At 38.0% G+C, this 26,722-nt stretch overlaps 1 protein-coding gene across 2 annotated transcripts in view; it reads left to right on the forward strand.

The window, feature by feature from the left end:
• The window catches only part of CFH (complement factor H), a 135,226-nt gene extending 108,777 nt beyond the window's left edge, over nucleotides 1–26,449 (forward strand). Inside the window, exons 1-6 of one of the 2 annotated variants that reach the window (XM_057726228.1) lie at nucleotides 5,116–5,250; nucleotides 7,698–7,892; nucleotides 8,247–8,423; nucleotides 21,509–21,682; nucleotides 25,103–25,285; nucleotides 25,748–26,421. In XM_057726228.1, the coding sequence (XP_057582211.1) occupies nucleotides 5,166–5,250; nucleotides 7,698–7,892; nucleotides 8,247–8,423; nucleotides 21,509–21,682; nucleotides 25,103–25,285; nucleotides 25,748–25,956 (1,023 nt within the window). In that variant the 5' untranslated portion in view covers nucleotides 5,116–5,165 and the 3' untranslated portion in view covers nucleotides 25,957–26,421. Of the gene's footprint in view, nucleotides 1–5,115; nucleotides 5,251–7,697; nucleotides 7,893–8,246; nucleotides 8,424–21,508; nucleotides 21,683–25,102; nucleotides 25,286–25,747 lie in introns of those variants that run through there. The other variant, XM_057726224.1, reaches the window with a different exon arrangement.
• Nucleotides 26,450–26,722: the final 273 nt, after the last annotated feature.

Raw genomic sequence — 26,722 nt, forward strand, 5'->3', positions numbered from 1 at the left:
AGAACAGTTTTGTCAAACTAATGAGTGGATTTCGATTGTCTGGTTGAGCTTACTTGCATGAGATAAAGTGCAAAAAGAACAGGATGAGCTCAGGAATGCAAATTCACAGCTCAGTTGCTGCACAGATGCCCTTAAAGTTTTTCTACTGACCCTGAAATAAACCCTTATCTCCTATATCCACAGAGCTGAGATCACTGAAAAGTAAACCCAGAGTCTCATCCTACCAGTAGCTGGATTATAATAAAAATTAAACTTCCAACCACACAGGATATCGGCTGTTAAAGTAGGAAGAAACGGGGTCCTAGAAATTGAAGAAAAAAAAATTGGAAAATTGGTAACAAGGAGATGAAAAGAAGTATGAGGATAGATTTCTCTGATGAGCAAAAAAGGGGAGGATATTTATGTCCTATGTGATGCTCACCAAAGGCTGCTCTCAGCAGATGAAGATTTATACGTCAAGTGGATAGGATGACTTGTTTGACGGATACAGTCAGACTCTGTCCCCAGCCATGGCTGTCATTTCCTGGTGGGCTCATGTACAAAGGGGCCATGGTAATAGGAATGGAGGTCATTCATGGGCTCAGAAACATGGACTTGCACTCACCAAAGCCTATCCACTTACCCCCTGCTGAGGGCCCTCTCTGCTAGCAGAGACCAGCTGAGTTTCCTGTGTGGCACAATCCCTGGGGTGATCAGCCGGCCACTTGATGGCAGGTTGATTACTGTGGACACTGCCATCATGGGAGACACTGCGTTTTGTCCTTTCTGCAATAGACACTCCCTCTGGGTATGGATTTGCCTTCCTGACACACAGTGCTTCTCCGTGTGCCCATCCACATGCTGCTAATCCTCACAGCATTGCTTCTGATCACGGACGCATGTCACAGCAAATGAAATGCAGCACTAGCCTACACTTTTAGAATTCGCTAGTCGATTCATGGCCCCCAGCACCCTGAAGCAGTTAGACTGATAGAACAATGGCATAGCATTTGGAAAACTCAGTTTCAGAGAGTTTGCAAGGTGTCAATACTTTGCCAGGTTATGGCTGTTTTCTCTTGGCTGTAGATGCTTAAGTCAGCATCCACTATATGGTGCTGTCTCTCCCTTGCCCAAGATTAACAGGACCAGAATCGAGGTGTGGAAATGGCAGTGACACACTCATATTACCACTAGCAAAAGGGTTGCTCGCTGAACCTGTGGCCTTATGCTCTTTCGTCTGAAGATCTTGGTTCCCAACACAGGAATACTTTCATCAGAAGAATGACATTTGAATAATTAATTAATTAAGAATAATATTCTCTGTGAAGTAGAAGATCTATTTTGCTGTTTCTTTCTGATCAGCTTCATTACCACTGCCACAGCTGAACGACCTCCCTGTCACTATTTTCAATTAAAAGTGAAGGTAGAGATATTTTAATAAGATTCCAGTTTAGACCTAATCAAACTTATAAGCTTTTGCACAGCAAAGGAAACCATAAACAAAATGAAAGGACAACCTACGGCCTAGGAAAAAATATTTCCAAATGATATCACTGACAAGGGCTTAACTTCCAAAATATACAAAGAGCTCATATAATTCAATAACAACAACAACAAAATAAACCAAATAATCTAACCAGAAATGGGCAAAAGACCTAAATAAGTTCAAAGAAGACATATAGATGGCCAATTGGCACATGAAAAGATGCTCACCATCGCTAACTATTAGAGAAATGCAAATCAAAACTACAATGAAGGACCACTTCATAAGGGTCAGAAGATCCATCATTAATCAGTCTACAAATAAGAAATATTGGAGAGGGTGTGGAGAAAAGGGAAACCTCTTACACTGTTGGTGGGAATGTGAATTGGTGTAGCCATGACAGAAAACAGTATGGAGGCTGCTCAAAAAACTAGAAGTAGAGTTACTCTCGGAACCAGCAATTCCACTCCTGGGCATATACCCAGACAAAACTATAACTTCAAAAGATATATGCACCTCTCTGTTCATAGCAGCACTATTTACAATAGCCAAGGCATGGAAACAACCTAAATGTCCAGCCATAGATGAATGGATAAAGATGTGGTACATATATATCAACACAAGGGAATATTACTCAGCCATGAAAAAGTGTGAAATAATGCCTTTAGCAGCAACATGAATGGATCTAGAAATTTTCACACTCAGTAAATCAGAAAGAGAAATACCATATGATATCACTTATATGTGGAATCTAAAATATGACACAAATGAACATATCTATGAAACAGAAACAGACTCACAGACATAGAGAACAGGCTTTTGCTTGCCAAGAGTGTTGGGGAGGGAAGAACTGGGGGTTTGGGATTTGCAGATGCAAACTATTATATATAGGATGGATAAACAACAATTCCTACTGTTTAGAACAGGGAACTCTATAGTCAATATCCTGAGAGAAACCATAATGAAAAAGAATAGGAAAAATAATATATATATATATATAACTGAATGACTTCACTATACAGCAGAAATTAACACAGCATTGTAAATCAACTATACTTCAACAAACATTTTTTTAAAAACAAAGGTTCTTTTGTTTACCACCCAAAATCCAATTGTCACCTCACCATTTCTAGGGAAAACATTTCTTCCCCATTGAATTACATTGGTGCATAAAAAAGGGATCTCTCTGTGTGGGTATTTCTGAACTCCCATCTTTCCACTGACAAATTCGAGTATAATGCCACTGCCACATCATGACACTTTAATTATAAATCTAGTTACCTGGTATTATGAATCCTCTAATTTGTTCTTTTATTTTCAAGACTGACATGCCCATATACATATGCATTTTTAAAATCATGTTGTCAATTAGTTTTAGACCAAACAAAAAAATTTTACTTGGGTCATGTTCAAAACATTAATGGGGGAAAATTGACATCCTCATGATATTCAATCTTCCAATCCAGGTTCATCATCTACTTCTTCCTTGACTTGTCTTTTAATATGTTTCTCAGTAATGGTTCTCAATTTTCAGGGTCGCTCCCTTCAAATATTTTGTTAAATGTATTCTTTAATATTTCAAGTTTTTAAGAATTGATATAGTGTTCTTTTTAATATTGTCTTTCAATTTTTTTTCCTATTTAAAAACTTTAGTGTGTATTACTTCTAATAGCTCTGCTTTGTAAAATCGTTTATTTTTAAACTGTACAGAAGTATGTTTTATTTTTCCCTCACAATTTTTATGCCTTTTTTGCTTTTGCGTTAGTGTATTCAACATCATCTGAATTGATTCTTTATTATTATTAAATACTCTTCATTATTCTCTGGTAAGTCTCTTTAGAATGTTATTCTCTGTGATATTGGAGCCTCACCCCATAAACACTCGTGTGGATTTAGTAGGTAATTTAAGGAGAAATGTAAAGATTATGGGGAGTTTCCCTGGTGAGGCTTCATGGGTTTCTCCTCTCACACAGCAGGTGTCCTGCCAGCCCCACACACAGGTCTCTACATTGTCACACAAATGAGACTCTTGCTTTCTGCTGGAGCTAAGCCACCCATGCACCATGCGCAGGTGAGTGTGATCTACGTTCAGAATATGGGTCAATACCGATCTCACAGTTTGGTTCCATTCTTCCAAGAGTAGGACACTTTCCATTTTCTGCTAGCTTTTTCTCTCTCAAGCAGTCATTGTTATAATTGGTGTTAGTTCATAATTTTTTAATTATTTTTAAAATGTTTATTTATAGAAGGTTTAGTCTGATATAAGCTATTTTGCTATTCTGGAAGTCTTAGTTACATACATTAATAATTTTTTTAATATTTTGAAACTACTGTAGTTATATTAAGTAAGGAAATAAATAATTTCAATGAATTAACTCTCTGACATCGGTGACTGATGTATTTTCTCCTCCATTATAGTAATATTACATTTTCCATGTTAATTACATGCTTGAAAGCAATTCTCTGATATTAAAGAATTGTGCTTTAAATGATGACAAATGTGATTGGTTATATATACACATGTAAACAAAATACAGAATAAATGCAATTAATAAGTCAGTGAAAGAACAGCTGAAGATTCTTGAGTTGTACTCCTGCAACAAAAGGGATATCATTGTGTGCATTTGAATATAGTGTAAAAAAATTAAAAAAATAAAAAAAAATAAAAGTTGCCCCAAAGCACATGAAAGAATATTTAATGCGAAGAATATGCTGAAACTCTTGTACTCACTAGTGTTATCCCATGTGAGTTTTAAACAACCGGTGCTTCCCTAAGCACAAGAAAATATAGATGGTGGTATAAGCTCCCAATCCACATTGGTTTTCATAGTTCCCTAAGCAAAGAAGCTGAGTGAAGGCAAGTAAAGGACATGAGAAAGTGACAGTGACATGGACTCACAGTTATTCACACATGATTCACATGATTGAGAAAAAACTTCACCGATTTTTAGGAAGTGTTTAATTTAAAAATTATATAACTTTACAGTCAGCTCTCCATATCCAGGGTTCTGCATTCTAATATTGGACCAACCATGGACCACCTAGTACTGTGGCACATATTTATTGAAAAAAATCTGCCTATAAGTGGACCCATGCATTTCAAACCCCTATTATTCAAGCAGCAACTGTATACATGACTCCAGTGAGGAGACACAATGGTATGTGGCTCATGAAACACCCAATTCGTCCAAGATGCTGCTTTTTAGATTTATCTGAAGAGGTTTTTTGTCTGTCTGTCGTCTGTTTGTTTGTTTGTTTTAAATACTAATTCCTGGACCCAACTCCAAATTAAACATCTGAGAATTTTTGGAGGCAGCTCCCAATTCCCTTCACTCTTTCTAATGCCTCCTCCAATGATTTTGACACATAGTGAAGATTAACAAGCACTAGATTTATTCAACTCTGTTCTATTCCTCCTGCCCAAAAATATCCCATTCTTCTGCCTAGTGATTGATTTGGTTTATATCACTTTTGGAGTCAGCCTACTACTGTCCCTAAGAAAGGTTGCACAAGTACTTATCAGGGAGGAATTCAGGAAAATGTTGTGAAACCACTACCAGGAATTCAGGTAGTTTGCAAAGCTCTTTGAACTTTGATATTTACTAAGTGACCTCAGGTATCTAGCTTCATAGAAATGCCCTTCAGTTCAGAGTCACACTTGATAAACTGCTAAACAACCAGACAACATAACTGCAATATCTGTATGAGCATGCCATTGGGAATATCTAACATGCTGTTACTACTCAATGTCATCCTCACCCTGTGGGTTTCCTGCACTCATGGACAAGGTAAGTTGGAACAGATCTAAACACTCAGCTTCCCTCTTGAATGTAGATCCATGTTTCATTTGCTTCACATGTCTTTATACTTTAAGAGTAGACTAGTAAAAATTGACTGTATTGTGTCACCATGATAGACAGTAACCTTACAGGAAAATTATGTCATCCTCTCCTAAGGGAAGAAGAAAGAAATTACGATTTCTCTGTTTGTTGCGTTCCACAGCAAAAAGACTGTCAATACTGATTATTAAGATACGTGAATATACTCATGCAACATTAGTTAAGACGTCACAAGCTGCTTCTGACTTAAAAATGGATGGCGGTTTCTTAGGTTTAACACAAGGAAAACTTTGGGAGCGATGGATATCTTTATAATGTTGAGTATGGTGATGGTTCTATGGATTCCTAGGGAAAAAATGCTTACACCAGACATTTCAAATGCACGCACTTTACTATATTTCAATTATACCTTCATGCAACTGTTAGAAGTCATTAACATCACGATCCATTTACTATCTCAACAAAATTAGCAGCAGGTAAAGAAGAACAGCTATTTCAACAAAAAGTATAGTAAATTCTTACTTTCCAGTGGGATGACAATATATTATAATTTACATTTCTGAGGTCACTGGTAAATGCTGAGTAAGCAAATTAACAAATAATTTTAGAGCATTAACTCTAACACATTGTTCAGATGTGTTTTCACCTGTGGAGTAATATTTTTCTATATTAATTTTATCTGGGTGCAATGCTTGCATGCTAAATAATTATAATTGTAATGTAACAAATACAATTGGTCATTTCCTTAACTTACCTTTAAATTGGAAAGTAATTTCTGCATGTGTCTTAGTTCTGAAAGCTCTTTTTGCATGTATAAATATTTTAAAGAATTTACTGGTACAATTAACTTTTCTCCTTTTACATCTTTAAAAATTCTTCATCTGTGATTCTTTTTAAAGTCTCATTTCTTTTAAAATCAAAACTCTCCTTTCCAACTTATTGTAACCTAAAACTCTAACGTGCTTTAGGATACTTCATTTCATCATTATAAATAGAATATGATTCACTATGTCTTAGTTCTTAATTACAAGAAGAATTAATTTAAATAATCTGTTGCATGGCTGGTTTTGTATGTTATTTAAGCCTATATTTGCACAATTTCTTTCATTAGCAACAACAATAGCAACAATATAACAAAGATTTCTGTCCAATATAAACTATTCACCTTCAGGGAACTCTTTTTAAAAGTAGCCTTTGAGCTGGAAGCCCTGTAAGCTTGGGTTGCACCAATGTTTCTCAACAGAGATAGGAACCTGCTATGTGGAAGCACAACTTTGTGTAAATAGAGACACCTTTGTGTACTTAGTGGGCACAGGTTGAATTCTGTCCTCCAAAACTCATATGTTGAAGTTCTAACTCCCAGGACCCCAGAATGTGAATGTATACGGAGGTACAGTCTTTAAAGGGGTAATTAAGTTAAAATGAGGTCATTAGGGTGGGCTCTATATCAGTAAACCTGGTGTGGGTAGAAGAGGAGGAAATTAGGACACAGACACAGAGAGAGAGGACCGTGGGAAGACACAGGGACAAGATGGTCATCTACAAGCCACGGAGGGAGTCACAGAAGAAACCAACCAACCCTGCTGATACCTTGATCTTAGACCTTTAGCCTCTAGAATTGTGAAAAAATAAGTTTCTGTGATTTAACCTATCCCGTCTATGGTGCTGTATCATGGCAGCATTAGCAAACAAATACAATCATAGTGACACATCGTTAAGTGTACAATAACAATCAAAAATTATTTTTCTCTTTTCCACTGAAGTGTATTTAAATTCTTGCTATGTATTACTAGAGGACAGTCATCAGAATTTAGTAACTATATCTCAGTTTTTTGTTGCTAATTTTTTCCTTATGAATATTTAATATCCAAATTATCTTCACTTAAAAGGTAAGACATGATCATATGTACATGCGTCATTATATGTATATCTGAATATATACATTCATAAGTGAACGTATATTTGCTCATACATGTCTTCTATGCAACATGGGACCCGGTGGCAGAGGAGGGATGGAAAATGCCAAGATGCTGGAGAATCTCTGCAGAGGACACAGGAAGAAGAGGCATGAGACGTGAAAGGAGAACCACAGACAGTCCTCCCATCCCTCCAGAAGCAAACATCTTAGATCTGGGAGCTTTACTCCATAGAACCACATCTGTTCTCTTCCTCAGCAGTTACATTTTTCTGTGTCTTTAATCTTGGAAATACTTCCAAAGAACTTAAACATCCTGAGCTCCTCAAGTACCTTTGTACTCTTAGTAATAGACTGTGCCAGATCGCGATCGTTAATGCAAGTGGAATAACGAAGCTAAACAGAATAATAAATTCATCAGTGGGATTACTAACATAACTAGAACTATTCATTAATGTAGGATACTCTTTCTTTTCCTAAGGAAGAACATGTGATTTTCCAGAGATAAAACATGGAACCATCTATGAGGAAAACAGATATAAACAAACCTTCCCCGTTGACACAGGGAAATATTTCTACTACACCTGTGATCACAGCTATGTCTCTCCTTCACAATTACTCTGGAATAAAATAACCTGCACAGAGAAAGGATGGTTACCAAGCCCAAAGTGTCTCAGTGAGTAAACACCCTCCTCATTATCCAGATGAATTATTCAGTGTGTTCAGAGAGGGGAGAGGCTGTGCCCAAAGGCATCCCAGAGTCTGGACAGTCATAGCGACGGGGACGGGAGGGACCAGCAAGATGACCTATGCCATGTCTCGTTCTGAGAAGCTGTTTGTGGAAAGTAACTTTACAAATGCAAATTTTTTCTATATTCAAGCCTTAATTACTGACATGGCATATTAATTTTTTACATGCATGGCCTAATTTATAAGAAACAAAATTTTGCACTTGATTTCTCTTTTGAAACTTGGCAAATGTAATGCTCTTCCATTGCAAGATTTGTATCTGTCATCTTTTGGCCCTTAGGACAGTGCTTTTTCCCTTGGGTGGAAAATGGTCATTCTGCATCTTCAGGACAAACACACCGGGAAGGTGACACTGTACAAATTGTGTGTGACACCGGCTACAGCCTCCCAAATAATCAGGGCAGCATTACATGTGCAGAAGGTGGCTGGTCCTCCCCTCCTAAATGCAGTCGTGGCTGTAAGTAAGACACTGTCCTCTCACATCCTGTATTCTTTTATATTTTATAGAGACATAACAGTATTAAGGATATGCAGTGTTGCTGTTGTTACTCTTGCCACCTCCTCAGTTTCAGGGTTCCAACTGTGTCTAAGTAGACATGCAAACATTTGGATCATCACTAAAAATACTTTGTCTAATTACATGAAAATAATTTATGATAAAATCAAAACATTAGCAAGAAACGGGAAACGTTTGCAAAACACATGGGTCTAAGTAGCACAAATTTAATGTTTATAATGAAATTACTTAAGACAAGTTGGCATAAGTTTGGCCAAAAGCCTTGCTTTCAATTTTAAGGTTTGTAGCATTCACTGGCAAAATAACCACTCTACACTCAGGTAAACAGGAGTTTAGAGAGTTTACTGAATTAACAAAGATTACAGTACACTAAGAAAGAATAGTAAAGGCAGAGGGTTATACATCACCAAGTTGGGGAAGCACCTACATCCACATCCAAGCAGGAGCAATCTGGAGTCCCAATGTTACAGCGTAAGGAAAGCAACACAGCAAGACATAAATGTAGATACATCACCAAACTGGGAAAACACCTACATCCAGATCCACGCAGCTCCGGGCAGTCCTGAGTGACAGCCATCTGGATTCCCAGTTGGGAAGGGTCTTGCGCAGTGCATCCACTCCACAGGTGAGACCTTAGACTGGAGTTCTGGGGGCTTCTGCTTATAATTCCAGGCCACAAACTGATATCATCAATTTGCATGTAAAAATGCAGCTCTGGATTTACTTTACCAATGCTGTGGTTTCATCACGTGAGTCACAAGATTTTCCAGGCCCCGGGGGGCTGGCCAGGTCCCCAGGGCACAAAAAATTCCAGGATGAGTCCCTTTCTTATCACACGTGCCCCCTGAGGGTTAGCAGCTATTGTCTGGTGTGTAAGCGGGCGGGCAGTCCAGGCAGGGTCACAGGTCGCTCAGAGGCCTGCTTCTCTCTCTGAGGCCTGAACAAACCCACTCTAGCAGCTTCCCCAACACATACCATGAAAATAAATTTTACACAGAGTGATAGGTAAAACATCACATTTGCAAGGTCATGTAGCTTAGCACACACATGTACTTCCCATTTATCTTCTTCTTCTTTTTTTTTTTTTTTGGTAAATGTTAAATTTAAAAGACCAGAGCAAAATTATTGATAATTTCCCCATTGTTAGGATTCTGTACTTCTGAAATTTTGGTTTCCAGTGTATAATTTAAAATATGAAAAATTCTTTCATAGAAGCCCAATTAAAAATAAGAATATACTGGTCCTGATGGTGAGTTGGAGTGTCCCATGTTTTCATGTAGAAGCAAGACAGTTGCTTCAATGAATGAGACTCCAGAGCCCTGAGAGTAAGATTCCTCAAGCACAGTCAAGGCCTCTAGAGAACAAGCTCTGTTCTAGCCCTCCGCAGTCGGCATCTCCATTAACTCATCCAGGCAGTGTTCACGGTGCACCTGTTACACACCAAGCACTTCCACAGGTGTGGGAGACCAGCGCGCTAAGGGGTCCGTGTCCTTTATTCACAGACTATCCACCATCAAGTGGGAGGCTGACAGTAAAAATAGCAATAATGCTAAAAAAGGAGAAGTTGGGAATTGAAGAGTCCACATCATGCACATTATAAAGATAAATTTAAGGAAGAGGATAGGAGGGGCGTATTTCATGGAAGAGCGTTTGGGAATCTTCCCCAGCTTGAGGCTGACATCTGAAGAGAAGAAGTCAGAGAAACGGCCTGACAGCATCACGAGCTGAATTTTATGAAGGAAAACAAGGGAGGCCAGTGCGGCTCATGAGGGTAAAGTGTTGGATTCAGTAGTTTAGGAGTTTTAGGCCGTGAGAAAAAGTTTGGATTTTCAGTCCATGCGAAATTGGAAACCTCTGGGAGTCTTTAAATAGGGAAAGGAGACAATAAACTATGGCTGCTCTTTGGAAAGTGGACCAGAACATCCAAGAAGAGAAGGGAAGGTCAGTGAGGAGAACATTACCTATTTCGGAGGGGCACGACTGGGGTACAATGAAATGGAGAAAAGAACGACTTCATGTTTATTCGCAATGCAGAAAAAGAATCGGACTGTCTGATACAGGCTAAATATTATGGTACATCAATTATAGCTTTTAAAAAATGGAGAACAAAGGAAAATCAAGAGGAACCTTAAATATATTCCAGGTGAACAAAAAAAATGTATAACATATGCATACATATGGCATTAAACAAAATGTATACTTCTGTGTCTGACATTTTTCACTGAACAAATATTTTAAAAATTCATAAATGTAAATGAATGTATCAGTAGTTCTTTCTTTTAGTGAAGAGTAATCCTTTGTTTTAATATGACTACACAACGATCCATTTATTCATTTTCCTCTGGGTGGTAATTTGGGTGCTTTTACTTATTGTGAAAAGTCTGCTGCAAACAGTCTTGTTTAAGGCTTTCAGTGGGTGGCCAGGGACACACATTCTAATTCTCGGGAGTAAATATCTGAGGCGAAATGGCTGGATCATAAGCTGGCAGCGTGGCTCACTATACAACAGATAACTACAACGTTCTTCAAAGTGGTTGGACAAGAGTTTGAATGGTCACCAACAACCTATGAGACTTCTAATTGTTCCACCCCCTCAGTAGCATTAGGGTTTGCAAGTCTTTCTGCTTTTAGCCTTTCTAATGACTGGAATAGTATTTCTTTCTTTCTTTTTTTTTAATAGATTGCTTGTCCGTGATGATTAGCGATGGACACATTTTCATGTGATTTGGGGCCACTTGCATATCTTCTTTCTCAAGTACCTGTGCAAGACTCTGCCTCAGTGTGGATACAACATACATGCAATATCCCTTTCTAACTTTCACTTTCACTCACTTAAAGTTTTTGGATCCATAGTGAGTCTCTGAGGAATAGTGTGCTGGGCGTCTTTTCCTATAACTGTTTGCCATATATTTGCTCCTTTAGAAAAAATGTTTATTTAGGCTTTAATTCAGATTTTAAAATCAGATGAGTATTATGATTATTTTTTTTTATTATTATTGAGTTGCATTATTTACTTATATACTTTGGCTCTTAACTGCTTATGAGATATGTGGTTCACAAATATTTTCTCCCATTCCATGTGTTGCTTTTCCATTTTGTTGGTTTTTTGTTGTATTGTTTTTATTTTTTGATTGGTTTGTTTTTTACTGTGCAGAAAATTTTAGTGTAATTAGTCCCTATTGTTTAATTTTTTCCTTTCTTGCTTATGCTCTGGTGTCATAGCCAACGAATCACTGCTGAGACCAATGTCAAGGAGCTTTCTTCCTACATTTTCTTCAAAGAGTTTTATGGTTTCAGGTCTTCCATTTGAGTAATCCATTTCAAGTTAATTTTTTAAAAGCTGAAAAGTAGGAGTGCAGATTCATTCGTTCCCATTTGAATATTCAGTATTCAAAGCACCATTTGTTGAAGAGCTTATCCTTACCCATGGAGTATTCTTCTTTCCCTTGTCACATCTTAGAAGACCTTAAGCACAGGTTTATTTCTGGGCTCTCCATTCTGTTTTATTGGTCTGTGCATCTGTTTTCAGGGCACGAACATGCTGCTTTGATTGCTAAGCTTTGTAATACGGTTTGAAATCAGGAGATATGATGCCGGCAGCTTTGTTTTCATTTCTGTTCCCTCAGGATTGTTTAGGTTATTTGGGGTCTTTTGTGGTTCCATACAAATTTTATGATTGCAGTAGCTATTTCTATGAAAAATGCAATTGGAACTTTGATAGGGACTCCATTGACTCTATGCATGGCCTTGAGGAGTATGGACATTGAAACAATAATCTTCCAATCCAAGAACATGAAATCGCTTTCCATATATTTGTGACTTCATCAATTTCTTTCATCAATGTCTCATAGTTTTTGCTGTATAGATCTTTTACTTCTTTCGCTCAGTGTATTCCTAAGTATTTTATTGTTTCTGGTGCTATTAAAATGGGATTGATTTCTTCATTCCTTTTTCAGATAGTTGGTTGTTAGTGTATAGAAATGCACTGAGTTTTGTGTGTTGGTTTTGTATCCTGAAACCTTACTACATTTATTAATTCTTACAGTTTCTTGGCTTAGCATAGTCTATGTATAAAATCGTGTCATCTGCAAATATGGACAGTTTAACATCGTCCTTTCTGATTTGCATGCCTTTTCTTGCTTTCTCTGGACTAAATGCTCCTAGTACTATGTTGAATAGGAATGGTGAAGAATGAGCATCCTTGTGTTTTTCCTGATTTAGAGGAAAGTCTTCAACCTTTTGTCATTGAGTATGATGTTACCTGTACACTTATTATACATAGACCTCACTTGCTTCAGATATGTCTCTTTGTTGAGACTTTTTATCATGAAAGGAGATTGAATTTAGTCGTGTTTTTCTGCATCTATTGAAATGATCATGTGATTGTCATCCTTTATTAATGTCATGTGTCACTTATTGATATGTCTGTGTAGAACCAACCTTGCATTTCAGGGATAAATTCCACCTGATTGTGGTGAATGTTGATCTTTTCTATTGTTTTCTGGGCTCTATCATGAGTCAGCAGGAAACTGCAAGTCAAAAACAGAATGAAATGTCGCCTCACATGTTACATTGGCTATTATCAAAAAGACAAGGGATAACAAATGTCACTGAGGATGTGGAAAACAGAGAAGCCTTATGCACTGTTGGTGGGGATGAAAATTGGAAAAGGCCCTATAGACAACAGTACAGAGTTTTCTCAAAGATTTAAAACTGAAACTGCCATATGATCCAGCAGTCCCACTTATTCATGTATATATATATATATATATCTGTGTGTGTATATATATATATGAAGGAAATGAAATCACTATCTTGAAAAAATATTGATCAGTGATGACTAGATGGGTAGGATAGGGAGTGTGGGAGGGAGGCTCAAGATGGAGGGGATATGGGGATATATTTATAAATACAGCTGATTCACTTTGTTATCCAGTGGAAGCTGGCACAACAGTGTAAAGCAATTATACTCCAATATAGATCTGAAAAAAACAATATCTGCATCTCTATGTTCATAGCAACAGTGTTCACAGTTTTCAAGAGGAGGAAGTTAACCAAGTGTCTATTAATGGGTGAATGAATAAAGACACTGTCAGATATATATACATATAGATATATATAAAATGGAAAATAATTCAGCCATGAAAAGAAAGAAATCTCGCAATTATCAATGTGAAAGGACCTACATGAAACAATACAGATAGAGGAAGACAAACACTGCCTGATCTCACATATATGTGGAAAAGCCAAAAGTATAGAAAGAGACAGTAGAATGGTGTTTGGCCAGGGGCTGGTTGTTGAGGAGAAGGGAGGAGATGTTGTGGAAATGTACACACGTCCAGTTATAAGAGGACACAGCTTTGAGGATCTAACGTGTAGCATGGTAACTCTAGTTAACAATACTGTGCTACATAGCATGCTGGGATTTGCTAAGAGTAGTTCACACATATTCTTATCACACACAAAAACAGGCAATTATGGGAGGTTCTGGATATGCTAACTAACTTTATCGTGGCCGCCATTTCACAATGTGTACATGTGTATCCACTCACTGTGTTGTACAGCTGAACTCACACTGTGCTGTCACTTATGTTTCAATCCAGCTGGGGAAAAATTAAGTAAGGGTCTTGTGGACGCATAGAGACGATTCACACTTCAAATCCTTTCTCCACTGAAATGTAAAGTAATTGCTGATAGTGAAGGTCATCCTTCTGCCATTTTCATTCGTTTTCTGTATATCTCACTTTTTTCTGTTATTAATTCCCTTATTAATGCCTTTTTTATGTACAATGGATTTTTTCAGTGAGTCACTGATTCCCTTCTCATTTCAGTTTCTAGTTTTCAGTTATTGTTTTAGTGGTTGCATTGGGGATTTTAAATCACATCTTAAGTTTACAACAACCTAGCCTGAAATAAGGACAGCCAAACTGCAATACCACCCAGAAATCTATACATCTTTCTTTCTTTCCCTTTGTGTGCTATTGGCACGCAGTACATCTTCATGCGTTATGTTTCCATTAACAGAGATTTAGAATTATTGTTTTATGACATTTTAAAAATCGTATGGGAAAAATGGAGAATGTAGAAATCATAAACACAATAAGAACGGCTTTTATACTTAGCTTTAGTACCTATAGACACCTACGAATACCTATAGTTCCCTTTACCATTGTTCTTTATGTCCTCATTTAGCTTCAAGTTACTGTCTCATGTCCTTTTATTTCAGCCTAAAGCCTTTCTCATAGGTCAGGCCTACCAGTAACACATGCCTTCAGCTTCTGTGTACTGAAGAATGTCTTAATGTTTCCTTTAACATGATGGATGGTATGGCCTGATACAAAATTGCTGTTTGATTTTTTTCCTGAGAGCATTTCACATCTCACCACTGCCTGCTGGCCTCCGTGGTTTCTGATGAGAAACGGGCTGTTGATCTTAATCAGGACCTTTCGCACGTGTTGAGCTGCTTCAGGTTGTCCTCTTCAGGATTCTCTTTATCTTTGGCTTTGCAGTTTGATGATTACATGTCTCAGCAGGGATCTCTAAGGCTGAGTCTAGCCTACTTTGAGTTTGTCGAGGTTCTTGGAGACATAAATAATAACTCTCATCACATGTGGGCAAGTTTCAACTGCCCAAATGAATAGCTGTTCATTCTCTTCCTTCTCTTCTGCTCTAGCCCTGCTAGAGGCCAACGCTATCTCAGATCGTCCATGCGGGCACCTGCTCCACACTTCTCCGTCTTTTGACAGAATTCTTAGGCGTGGGTGCCTTGTCTACATCAAGCAAGGCACCACACTGAGTGTTAACAGCCTGTCTTTTCTTTCCCCCAAAGTTGCACTACATCTTAATCTTGTGTTTCCGTCCTGGCCCTCAGATCTGAGCCACATTTCTGTGCCTGCTCACTAGCTGTCTATCAAAGCTTGCTCTCGCCTCCAGTGTCCGTTGTGTTCACAGGAGGCTGGCCACAGGGTGGGAGGGTGTGTGTGTGAGTGAGGCAGACAGAGCCCTGAAGGGACCAGTGGGCCAGTTGGGAGAATCTGCAGGTGAGGCCTTCCCAGCACCTTTTAAGTGGGTTCTTTGATGGAGTCTGCAATGCTGATAGTAGGATCAGCCTGCCTTTCATACTCTGTAAGCATCCTGTCTGCGGCTTTTCTAGGCTCTTCCTGCCTCCCAGACATGAAGCTCATTATTAAGCACTCTGCGTAGAGTGAGAGAGAAATGAGCCCTTGAGGCAGCACCCACATGGCTGGGGATGATGGAAGATGGAAGATCATTCACACACTCAGCTTTTCCCCTGTGGCAGCCATCAGGGGCCAAGAGAGTTTTCTATGAGCCTTAAGCTGTGCTGATTGGAGGGAAAGGTTGATGCAGATGAAGTCCAGTGAAATGGAACTTATATATATTTTTTTCTGCAGTGCGGTGCTGCTGTGTCTGTGGATGACTGTCCAATTTTGGGTTTGGGGTCAGGAATGAAAACAATGGATGTCCTGTTCCTCTGATGTGAACATATTTCTCACTTTTACCATTTTCCTTCACTCTCTCTGTTGATATCTGTGCACTAGATTAAGCATCCACATCTCCTAGGCCTCACAGACTGGCCTCATACGTAGAAGCCTTTTTCATCAATCAGCCTGGCCAGAGATTCTGGTGCCTCTCTAACCTCCATGATCAACCAAACTGCTGTCTTTGTACTTAGCATCCTCCAGTGGGGCTAGAGTATGACATCTCCCATCTGTCTCCTGAGACAGAGGAGCTAGAGGCCAGAAAGCTGGTGACGCTGGGAGCTGGAGTTGATCCCTTCGCTCGCTCTGCACTGAGCTGGGGAGAGGAGCTGTGGGAAATGCCTGCATGCTCCTTCAACCCTTGTGCTCTTCCAACCATGATTCTGCTCTCTGTGATCCCCAAGACCCGAGCAGATTCAGGGCTTCACCAGCTCGCAGGACAGGTTAGTGGGAAGCCAGGTCCTCAGGCAGCAGCTGGAAACGATGAGGGTCTAGATGTGCAGCCTACGTCCTTCCTCAGAGAAACTGGGAGCTGCGACTCTGCTCTAAGCTGGGGGGTGACCTGTGAGCAGTGCTACCACAGCCCTTCCCAACTGCCACTTTGTCCTCAGTAGTCCCAGGACACTGGAAATGCTGGGCCCTCCCAGAGGCAGGCGAGTTAGGAGACAGATCTTGGACTGGCAGGTAGAAAGTCAAGTTTCATTCGCAAGGATCTCCTTACATATATGAGTCATCTCAATTTTTCATAAATTTTCTTATCCTAGAATCCCTAATGCAATGAGTAGAAATATGTTAATAAGATAATATAACTGACAGATGGAATGATTAATTTTAAATTTCTTGTGTAGTAAGATAAAACATTACTATCCTTTTTTTTATTCTAAGTGAAACTTTGTGATTTTCCAGTAATAAAACATGGAAGGCTATATTTTGCATATAGAGGTTACTTTCCAGCAAGTGTAGGTCAATATTTTTACTATCACTGTGATCAGGATATTGTTCCTCCTTCACAAAGTTCCTCGGATTACACTACTTGCACATGAAAAGGATGGTCTCCAGAAGTACCATGCCTCAGTAAGTAAACCTCCTTAATTATATATGCTCAAATCTTTCAGAGAGTGGAGAGACAACAGTATATAAGTGAGAGCAATTATGTCTTGTATAACAAAAATAAGGCCAAGGGACGAGTTCTATGAGCAAAAAGGCCCAAATTAGTCTTCCTTTTATGAGGAGCTCTTCATGGACATCCCATGGGAAATTAGAGACTTTACAAGAATATCTGCATCATTTATACATATTTGAATTACAAAAACTGAAGATAAATAATATGGAACATTGATTTTATTTCTTTTCTAACAAACGTGGGAGTAGCTTTCATTTTCAATAACTTATATTGTTATTTTTCAATAATAACGCATTGTCAGGTAAAGAGTATAAAGTTAATTTTTAATGCGCTAGTTTACTAAACATATGCGGCTGAGTCAAAAATTATCCGCACTCTGGTTATATGAAAACTTCTGTAAATTCTACGGGCAGAGTGCAGATAATTTTTGACTCACGCTTGTATGTCATTTTTTTCTTTTCTACTGTTTTTATGACGCTTAGGACAATGTATTTGTATTTCAATTATTTGGAAAACGGATACTACCCAGACTTTCAAGAAAAATATTTGCAGGGTAAAACTGTAAGAGTTCACTGCTATGATGGGTATGGTCTGCAGAATAACCAGAACACAATGACATGTATGAGAATGGCTGGTCTCCTCCTCCCAGGTGCATCTGTGTCAGTGAGTAAACTGGTCCAAGATCTCAGTATGTTTATAATTTTCTATGAGACACCTATATTATCCACTGCAAAAGGTTTTTATCCCCTTTTTCTTGTTTTTCTAAAGGCCTATTTAGTTTTATTTATTATAAGTGTGTGTGTATGTACAAATTTCTTGAAGAATGCATAACCAAATAGGCACTTTCCTGGTAGCACAGTGGTTAAGAATCCACCTACCAATGCAGGGAACACAGATTTGATCCCTGGTCGAGGAAGAACCCACGCGCCAGGGAGCAACTAAGCCTGTGCGCTACAACTATTGAGCCTGTGCTCTAGAGCCCATGAGCCACAACTACTGAGCCTGAGTGCCACAACTACTGAAGCCCAAGTGCCTAGCGCCTGTGCTCTGCAAAAAGAGAAGCCACCACAAACAGAAGCCTGCGCATTGCAATAAAGAGTAGCTCCCTTTGATGCAACTAGAGAAAGCCTGCATACAACAATGAAGACCCTACACAGCCAATAAATAAATAAATAAATAAATAAATAAATAAATAAATAAATAAATTTATAAATATATATCTATAACAAAATAAATGTGCCTATTGATAGACATTAGTCAAGAATACAGGGGAAAAAAAACACAAAGAAGAAACCTATAATAACAAAATGATGTCAGCAAGATGGCAGAATAGGAGTTCTACTGTCTCTCCTGATACAAACTCATCCTTTGACAATCATCCATGGATGAGAAGATCTTTGTGGGAGTCTAGGAGTCTAGCAGAGAAACGATAGCACACTGTTGGAGCACAAGGATTCAAGACTGGACACGTCCAAGAGGGTTAGAGGGACAGTTGCACGTTACCTGTGTCACCCCTCCCCTAAAGTGGCACAGCTCAGTGCCAAGAGACCCCTCAGCACAGGATGTCACCTGTGGGGGAAAATCAGAGCATGTGAGTAATGGCTGGCTTCCTCAACTTGCAACACTGATGAAAAGGCCCACTTCTCCCCCCATCCAGAATCCTGGGGTGATCTGCAGACTGAGAGGTGGGAACAGGCCAGGAGCACAGCATCCAAGGCTAGATTTCATCAAGGGACAAGGACCCTACGAACCATTCTGTGGACACCACCAGGAAGCCCACCCTGTAGCCATGGCAGACACCTTGCTTGTGAATCCTGCTCCCCAGCGGCGCCCTCAACACATCCACCTCCCCCTGCCCCATGGACAGCTCCCGCTGTATGTCCCCAAGATGGCAATGCAAACCTTTGCAGATGCCTAGTGAGACCTCTAGAAAGCCAGCCTGACCCTGTGAGAATGTGGGAACGCACACAAGGTGAACATTTGGCATTGCCCCAGGACAGCAACCAGGAAGGTGTCAACACAGCTTGAGAAACGCATATGAGCTTCAAAATTCTCTCCCACGAGGGATCAGGATGTGTGGCTCAGGTGTATCCTTAAAAAGGTCTATAAAAGTTGAAAATCCCTATCAGTGAGACAATGTATTTCCCTCCCCAAGTCAGTTTATAAAGAATAGAGGAAGTAACTGCTTCTTTAAATGCAAAGACAGCAACATGGGACTTCAAGGAACACAGAAATCACAGGACTATCACAAACAGAGGAACACAATAATTTTCCAGTAACCGACACCAAAGAAGGAAATGATGGGTATTCACTAAACTGGTTGTAATCATTTCATGATCTATGTATGTCAAATCATTATGATGGAAACCTCAGAATTATGCAGTGCTAGATATCATTTATATGTCCAAAATGGAAAAAATCATCATAAAAACTCCACAAATAATACAGAAAGACAAGAATGTGCTATCACCTGTTTACTAGGTATTAAGATGTATTGTAAGTTTAAAAAAAAATCTATTCACCTTCCTAAGCCTGTGAAATTACAAATGATTCAACTGGCTAAGAATTTCACCTACTTTCTAGAAATGTTTTATTGAAAATTTGTATTTTACATTACTTTTGGGGCCAGGCCACAGCTAGTTCTACAGGAAGTTGTAAACACGGTACCTATCAGGTGATGACCACAGTAACTTATTGTGAAAACTACCCACACAAAACATTTAGGGATATTGTAAAACTTTGAAGTTTGAAATTTACTAAATGGCAGTAATTTACTAGCTTTGTTGTAATGCACCTGAAATGCATTATCAAAGAGATCTTACACCCCAAACAGGGCAACTGGAATACTTGTATGAAGGTACCATAAGGAAAATCTAACTAATCAATGTCCTTCTTACCTTGTGGTTTCCTGTGCTCATGGACAAGCTGAGTTGAAACAGATTGCAACACTCAGACTTCCTCCTAAATATGAACATAACTTTGTCTACTTTCAGGTGTGTCTATTTTTGATTGAATCAATTGGTAGAAATAGTCTACACTGTGAAATAACCATAAAGAATAAGTTAATGAAAACGTTGACACATATTCACTCAGGAGGAAATCAAAGGGATTTCTCTGTCTTCTGAGTGCTGTAGTGTGCAAAGCCACTGTGTGTTGAGTCTCGGGCCATGTGAGTACGCTCAGGAAAATGTGACTAGAAAATTGTCACAGAAAAGGTAAAATATAACTCCAAAATGTTTGGCGGAATTCTTATTTGTAACATAAGGAATTTGCGGAACAATGGATATCTTCATAATCTTACATATGTTTTTTTGCAGATGATTTTGCAGATTCAAACTTCATCAAATCATACATTTTAAATATGTTCAGTTTACTACATTTCAATTATACCTTAATAAAGCTATTAAAAGTCATTACCGTCACTGTCAACTTAAGATTTTAACAAAATTAGCTATAGGTAACAAGCATATCTCTTTTAACAAAATGTAGAATATATTCTTAAGTCCCATCGTAATGCCAATACATTTACAATTGTTTTCAGAGAACACTGGGAATGTTGAAAACTTTTATAAATTGTTGAATCAACAACCCTGGGGATGCAACCCCAAAACTCTTTTAATGATTCCCAAAGAATTACAAGCACAGTTTCAATTGAGGAACCATAGCTACAGCCTATTGTACTTTACATCCCACTGAATCTCATGGATGAATGACACAATACACATTGTACTATCCTGAAATGTTTGCAGAATATATCAATAAAGAGTATTTTTATAAATTTACACATTTATTTTTCTGTTATTTTTCCAGACCTTCTGTTTGGATCTTTTAAGTATCTTCTTCCTTCATCTATGGTGTTCTTCATACTGCGGTAATTCTTGATCAAGTAACACACTTGATCATAGTGTGTTAATTCCTGATCTCTTCTTTAGAGACTTGATAGTCTCTAAAGAAGAAGCTACTGTGTTTATTTTTCTAAGGGCCTAAAGTTATAGTTCACAAACAGGATGACTAAACCAAATCCTGTTGTCAAATGCTCTTTTTTATTAGGATGTTCATACGGTTTATAAATTCCTTTTGAAGTCATATGATTTATAATCCTTATTTTACTAAACTCAGAAAGAGACGTCCGGAAAAGCTCTATTTGCAGTGGCCTAAAAACTGTGTATCAACCAGCTAGAAAAGGATGGGGGAGAGATTTAAGATACAGAAGCTTAAATTGTACTAAAAAATATTGCCTTGTCTCCTTTTCCCAAATCTTACATGGAAATTGATTGAAATAGGAACTCTTTCATGACAGACTACTGATTTTAAAAGAACATGGAATATATTTGACATCCCATTGGTTGGCTTGCGGTTTATAATGATCATTGTACTAGAGATACTTTTTTCCTTCCATTCAGATGTTTCCTGTGAGAATCCACCCAGAGTAGAAAATGCTATTATACGAAATGAGAGGCATAGATATCAAAACGGCGAGAGAGTACGTTATGAATGCATCAGGCCATATGACATTTTCGGGGAGGTAGAAGTGATGTGTTTAAATGGAACTTGGACAAAACCACCTCAGTGCAAAGGTAGAGTATCTTACCCACCTACTTTCTCAACTTTAGAGAATATATTAGGGATACAATATGTTGATATACATGTGTAATGAAGTACTTCTTATGGACTAATTTTTTTGATGCAAATAAAATGGTGGTGCTTAAATTTCAGTTCTTTTGTGAACTGAATAAGTAATCTGACATATTTACTTCATGAAAGAGTTGACCAGATTTGAACAGCTGGAATGATGGAACATTGCCTATCTTAAATAGTAAGACACTCAGTTATTTCCTGAAGAATAAACGTGTGAAAGATACCATAAGTACATTTGACAGCCCAAGAAATTCTATATTGAGGCAGGGACTAGGCAGCTGGGGCCTGATGACAGAAAGTGACGTAGATTTGGGCATCTTCGGCATGTGGATGACATTTAAAGGTATGTTACTAGCTGACCTCACTCAGGGAATTAGTATTCATATAAAAAAAAAAGTCTGAGAACTTGGGCCTAGTATACTCTCGTGTTTAGAGTTCAGGAACTAAGGGAATCCAAACCAGGATATATATTAGCTACGTTTAGTTTTTCAAGTTAAGTTTGGCCTGATATGTATTTTTGCAGTCTTTCACTTGAACAGGTTTTCATGTTTGAAGCACTTTTCTTGTAGACAGCATAAAGTTGAGTCTTATCTATATGTCCACCCTGCCGTTTTCAGTCTTTTAACTGCTGTATTTAGACCATTTACCTTAAAAGTAACTATTAAGTATTAGGGACAATATCTGCCATTTTATTATTCGTTTATTGTGTGTTTCCTCTGTTTCTCATCCCCATTCCCTTTTCTTGTATTCCCTGTGGATTTTTGAACATTATAAACAATTTAATTTTCATATATCTGCATTGATTTTGAGTATATCTCTTTGCATGGTGTTAGAGGTTTCTGCAGGTATTAAGAAAAACATAGATAGCTTAACTGCCCCCTCCCCCTTCTGGTATTGCCATTTTACCACTTCAGGTGAAATATGGACACCTTACTTTCATTTTGATTAATTTACTCTCCCCACACTTTTAACATAAATGTGTTAAGTATTCCCTCTATGTACATTGAGCACCGTATCAAATGATATCATTTTGCACAAACATACATTAACAAAATCATTAAGGAAAAAACATTCTTATTACATTTTTAAAACTCAATCCATTCTCTTTTTCTTCCTTCCTAAAGTCTCATTCCCATTTCTATTTGCCTTTCTATTTGAAAAATTCCTTCAGCGATTCTTCAAGTGTTGTGTCTGCTGGAGAAAAATCTCTCAGTTTTCCTTTGTCTGGGAATGTCTTTCTTTCTCCTTTCAATCCTAAAGGATAGTTCACTGGATATAGAATTTGGGTTTGATGATTCTTTCCTTCCAGCACTGGAAAAAGGTTGTCACTTCTTTCTGGCTCTATGGTCATGAATGGAAATCCTACCGATGTTTGAATCCTTTCTCCATAGAAGTATTACATGATACCTATCTAGCTGCTTTTGAGTGTTTTCCTTTTTCTTTAATTTCTAGCAATATCATTATGCTGTATGTTGCCATTAATTTATTTGGGTTTATCCTGTTTGGAATTCCCTCAGATGTTTTAATATGTAGACTTGTGCCTTCTGACCTATTTGGGAAATTTTCAGCCATTATTTAAAAAAAATGTTTTTATCTCCGTTCACTTTCTTTCCACTTTCAGGGTCTACAGTGTTTTGCTATCTTCCCACGGGTCCCTGAAGCTCTGTGCATTTTCTTTTCCTATTTTTTAAATTTTATTTATATAGTTATTTATTTTACTGGCTGTGCTGGGTCTTTGATGCTGCACACAGGTTTTCTCTAGTTGTGGAGAGCAGAAACTACACTTCATCATGGCGCATGGGCTCCTCATTGTGGTGGCCTCTCTTGCTGCAGAGCAGGGGCTGTAGGCCCGTGGGCTTCAGTAGTTATGGCACATGGGCTCAATAGCTTAGTTGCTCTGCGGCATGTGGGATCATCCTGGGGCAGGGTTCGAACCCATGTCCCCTGCATTGGCCAGTATATTCTTCACCACTGCGCCACCTAGGAAGTCCCATCTGTGCATTTTCTGTACACTCTATTTTCAATGTTAGTTTATATTCAAACTTAGTTATACTTCTGCCATGTGCAATGTATTACTGAGCCCATCCACTGTGGCTTCTTAAAAATTTATATGACTCTAATTTCCAGTGCTATCAATTTGACTGGATTTTGAAAAACCATTGTCCACTAATTTCAATATCTGTGTCACCTCAGTGCTGCCTTCTATGGATTGTTTTTTCTCTTTTGAGGTTTTCCTGGCCCTTGGTATGATGAGTGATTTTCAATTGTATCCTGGATATTTTGAGTACTATGTTTTCAGACTAAGGATTTTATGGAAATCTTTTATTTATCAGGCCTCCCTTACTGCCATTTGGGGTGTGCAAGTCCAGGGTTGCCACCTGGCCTCCACCGACTCCAGGAGAAAGGGGAGAGGCGTCCTGTTCCCTCACCATGTGGGTGGAAGCCTGGGCTCCTCACTTGGCCTCTGTTGATCAAGGCAGGGAAAGGGTTGGTCTCAGGTTTCTTCTATGGTGCATTTCTAGAGTAACTCAGTATTGTAAAAATTGTTTCTCTCTTGCTAGGCTATTCCTTTCTGGGCCTTTGCTTAAGGCATCAAGTGCTTCTTGAGCCTTCTCTTTTTTTCTTTCTGAACTTGTTATCCTTTCTGGGTTGCAGTCTAGTAGCCCATCCAGAACACACAGAAGGCAAGATGAAAACCCAACAAGTCCCTGCAGTGTAATTCCTTGAATTACAAGGTCTCTAACCACACTGACTTCTTCTCTACATCTTTCATAATCCCCTGTGTTGGTTTTTATAATATGTTCAGAATGTTATTTAGCAGAAGGAATACTTAGCAGATGCAATAAGCAGAAATATTTCCACTTCCTCTTGTCCAGAAAAGGAAGCCAGCATTCCCTTCCTCACTATTCAAAGCTGTAGTTCTTTGAAGTTTGTTAAAGGTGCTGATGGAGTTGATGTTTCTTCTTAATAAAAATGAAATTCAATAAATATGACTAGAGAATCAACAGATACTGATTTACGTTTTAAAGTATGTATAAGGATACATTTTTTTTGTTTATTTTAGCTACGCATGTGTCTAGCATATATTGACTAAATAAAACATGTTCTGATACCAGAACACTGCCAAGCAGACCTATGTGTTAACGTCTTATTTGTGGTTTATGTGGGGTAAAAGGAAGGACTTAAAAATGTGCCTTTCCATTTCAGTGTTTAAAATTTCTTCAATAAATCATTTGTCATCACTAATCACTAATCACAAGTCTTGATATTACATATTAGGCTATATTTTTATTTTATTTTTTATTTTAAACTGTGGGAGGGTTTTTTTAGTCTTTCAGTAAATCAAACATATTTTCCAGACTCTCAAGGAAAATGTGGGCCTCCCCCAGCAATAGACAACGGAGACACCACCTCATTCCCATCACAAGTATATCCTCCAGGAGCGACCGTTGAGTACCAGTGCCAGTCCTTCTACGAGCTTCAGGGAAACAGACGCATAGTGTGTCGGAATGGAGAGTGGTCAGAACCACCAAAGTGCTTAGGTAAGTATTTCAATCTTCTCGTGGATCCTGGGAAAAGCAGTGTAATTGGCATGATGTTTAGCTGTTTATAATAGAATTTTCATGGATTAACGAACACCCATTCTGTTGCATGCTTGACCATCAAATTATAATACGTGTGGAAATCAAGTTTGAAAATTTCCTGTTCAGGCAACAATAGCAACAAAATAGTCCCTCATGAAAGCTCTTCATATGATAACTGACATTATGAATCTTTGATTATAACATTTAATTACTATACTAAAAACAGTGCCTCATTCTTACAACATTAATTGTTCAAAATGATGGAATGTGCATTATAGATTTTCAATGAGTTGGTTTAGAAAAGATCTTGAGAAGCAATTTTTGAACCAGGGTAGAAGATTCTACTTGAAAGACTGAAATTCGATGGAAAATAGTTGTATCCTACCTAATGTTTTATGTTTATCCTTTTGTTAATTTCAGAGACATGTGTAATTTCAGAAGAAATGATGAAAAAGCATAACATACAGTTAAAATGGAGATATGATAAAAAACTTTATTCTAAAACAAAAGACACTGTTGAATTTACTTGTATACGTGGATATTATCCAAGCACACCAGATCATACATTTCGAACAACCTGTCAGGAAGGAAAACTGGCGTATCCTACTTGCGGACGAAAGAGTGGTTAAAATGTAGTTGTAAAGTTGAAGTATGTACACATATTCAGATTTTTTCCTTATGATTCCAATTCTCTATTTTATCAAGTATTGTTTAACTCATCTTTATTCATAAATCAGATTTGGGTTAAATATTATGAGGATGATGCAATTATAATCTGGGAGACGAATGAATCACTTCCTAAGAGCACCTCATTAAAACTTGGCAAACCAAAATGCTATGTGTCCTGTTCATAAAATACCTACGGTAAGGAATTAGGTGTAATCACTTCAGTGCCTCCTTCCATCCATCAGTTTCCTAATTTTCTAAAGATTTTTCCATGACTTCTGAGGTTTTCTGAGATTCTGCTTCAGAAGAAATGGGAAAAAATGCTTGTCTCCATTTTCAAACTAATGTCACTTCACAAACATGTAAAAAGCAAACTATGGTGTACGTATGTTAGCAATAAGATGTAAATAGCTATTTCTTACTTCTGCTTATCTATCAATAGATAAACATACCAAAAAATTATGAAATACATGATCTTTGGCAAATGCCTATCTAGCCTGCATAATAATTCAAATAAAAAGCAATTAGAATCAAATTGGATACATAATTATCATAAGATGGCATATAAGTGATTAAAAAATCCAGCATCAAGTATAAACACATACACACATAAACACACTATGCTTTAAATACTGAATACATGTGTATAGAATAAATACTGGCAAGAACTACAATAGAATATTTAGAATAACTGTAGTTGAATCTAGAGATAATGGTGTTGTTAACTCG

Source organism: Hippopotamus amphibius, chromosome 3, assembly GCF_030028045.1.
Source record: "Hippopotamus amphibius kiboko isolate mHipAmp2 chromosome 3, mHipAmp2.hap2, whole genome shotgun sequence".
In the NCBI taxonomy this organism is placed as follows: domain Eukaryota; kingdom Metazoa; phylum Chordata; class Mammalia; order Artiodactyla; family Hippopotamidae; genus Hippopotamus; species Hippopotamus amphibius.